At 36.6% G+C, this 2479-nt stretch overlaps 1 protein-coding gene across 1 annotated transcript; it reads right to left on the bottom strand.

The window, feature by feature from the left end:
• Positions 1-516: 516 nt before the first annotated feature.
• LOTGIDRAFT_153153 (hypothetical protein) lies at positions 517-1239 on the bottom strand (the record flags this gene model as incomplete). Its single annotated transcript, XM_009057084.1, has 2 exons — positions 517-786; positions 1195-1239. 2 exons carry the CDS (start codon positions 1237-1239, stop codon positions 517-519), a joined length of 315 nt encoding a protein of 104 aa, XP_009055332.1.
• Positions 1240-2479: the final 1240 nt, after the last annotated feature.

A 2479-nucleotide genomic window follows, 5' to 3' on the forward strand; every position in this document is an offset into this window, starting at 1 on the left:
TTTGGTTTTAACAAATTTCCAGATAGTTAAAACATGCCCTAATGGTCATAATTAGAGTTATGTCCCTTTCCATTTTGACATACAAAGATTATCACGTACACAACAGGTGGTAGACTCACATACGTGTAAAACGTGGCACATAGCCACGAATAGAATGCTTCTTCAAGCTTTTCATTCTTGGCATGACGAGCATGTGACAACGATGACGAATCTTCAGAAATATTGAACCACTTCTCCTTATTACATAAAATGTCACCAATAGTAGACTTGCCGATCTTATGACCAAATTCAATTTGAAAATGTTGACTTATAGAATCTAAGCTTTCCACAAATTTCCCTTTTCTCACATGCGGTAACTTGGAAGTGTTTACGTTTAACTTGTTGGGTAGCCATAATGTAATTCATGTATGAATGAACGAAAGATGATTACGGTTCAAATATTATAGCTTGTATGTAATCAGTAAATCAATTACATAATCTCACAGTGAGGATTTATTTAACACCAATCACCCGACATCATAGTAAATATTCCGTTTCCAGTAAAAAGCGTCCGGATATCGGGGTTTCCGGATTATCCACTGTATTCTGTATCAAAGTGATCATTGAGTTATTGGCCTGTTTGAATACCGCAAGAAACTCGTCAACTAGAATCTCCTTGCCGAGGTCAAGTTCTTTCTTAACAGATTCCGTGTTGTCTTGAGAAGCGGCATGATCTGGCGAAATGGGTTTTCTGAAATTCTGTGAACAGGTAACAAAGTTGTTCCTCTGGTTATGTTTCTGACATGACTGGAATAGAAAAGTAAAAACTAACTAAAATATTTTTAAAAACGCACCTGACAAAATATTTTTTGCAAGGAATAGTCAAATCTCAACTTCAGTAAAGTTTAACAAAGTCGAAGCAGTAGATTTATTTTCAGTGACCGGCAAATTATCATTGTCAAGAATAACCACTTGACGACTGACATTTTCTTTGTCACGCTTATGTTTGGTGCTGGTGCTGGTATGAACACCATCAGCAGCATAAATATTTCATAAGGGGGCAATGGAGCCAAAATCTTCTCATTATAGCTGTCATAAGGTTCACACTGCCTGGGCAAAAGGTGGCTTATTATTACTAATTTGGGATGCCAAAAACACAACACATCTTTAGCAAGTCCAAAACATCCCGAGCTATCACCGATGGAAGTGACAAACCTTGCACAAATCGTTTGATCCTAAATGGAGCATTATAACATCCATTCCCGAAAATTTTTGATTTGCGGATCATTTTGTACTAACAGACCGCCATGTCCACCTTACCCGATATAGTTCACAGGAAACAGCAACAGCCTGTAAACATGAGAGCTGCCAAAAACAGAAACTTTCACTGCACGATTCATTGGCACTGAAGTACTTCCATTCATAACAAAGAACATTGGAGGCACTGAAGTACTTGCATTCATAAAAGAAGAACATCGGAGTAAGCTCAGCCTCCACCATCTTAAATGGCAGTAGTGCCAACATGACGTACAAAAAATAACCATGCATCAAACTTTTTTTTGAAATGCTTGGATTGGGTCTGTAATTTATTAGTCCCAAATAGGTGAAAATTTCATTGGTACAACTGGATACTCGAAAATAAACTTATGCTTATTGTAATTCTTCGATTAAGTGAGGTGGTCTGTAGCATATGATTTGATCTTAGTTACTTCCCTTCTATCATAAAACCGTCTTCATTAGCCCACATGGTGCAGAAAAGTAGGACGTAAAACTCCATTCATTTCATTTCATTTCTATCATAAAAACGGCAATGAAAATAAAATTTGTTTTTTCTTTTTCTGTAGATCGAGAAGAAATGAATATTTATTCATAATCACTGTTTGAATCTTTTCGGCAAGAAAAATAACTTGAGTCTACGCTACCTCTTACCTGTCTTTTTGTACTGTCTTCTGTTCCGTGTTTCTGGGTTGCCAATATTGTAGTTTCAATCTCCGTTTTGCCTTGGTATTGCTACAGGGCTGTTTATTTATGTTTTACCCAGTCGGACATTTTTATACGCCCCTGTCCGTTTACATTTCAGAGTTATTGCCCTTGACTTAGTAAAAATGCGTCAAATTTGGCTTGTAGGCATAATAGAGACTACAGTTTTTATCTGATCTTGATGAAACTTGGCATGCATCTATATATTGATGAGATCATGGTCAAGTTCGGAATTGGTAATATTCAAGTGAACGTTTTCAGAGTTATTGCCCTTGACTTAGTAAAAACGTGTCAAATTTGGCTTGTAGGCACTAGATGGAATTCACGAGCGTCAAATAAGCTAAAGACACCCATTAGATCATTATCGGGAAACCTGCTCGCGATATTTTCAATTATTTTCCTTACAATTTCTTTTATTTTTTTTTCTTCATGATGGTAATATCATGTGTGGTCCTTTTCATTGGTTCATACAGTAATGTCATCTGATTCGTGTAACATCTTGAGTAGTGCAGGCAAAGTT

Source organism: Lottia gigantea (genome assembly GCF_000327385.1).
Source record: "Lottia gigantea unplaced genomic scaffold LOTGIsca_3, whole genome shotgun sequence".
NCBI lineage: Eukaryota > Metazoa > Mollusca > Gastropoda > Lottiidae > Lottia > Lottia gigantea.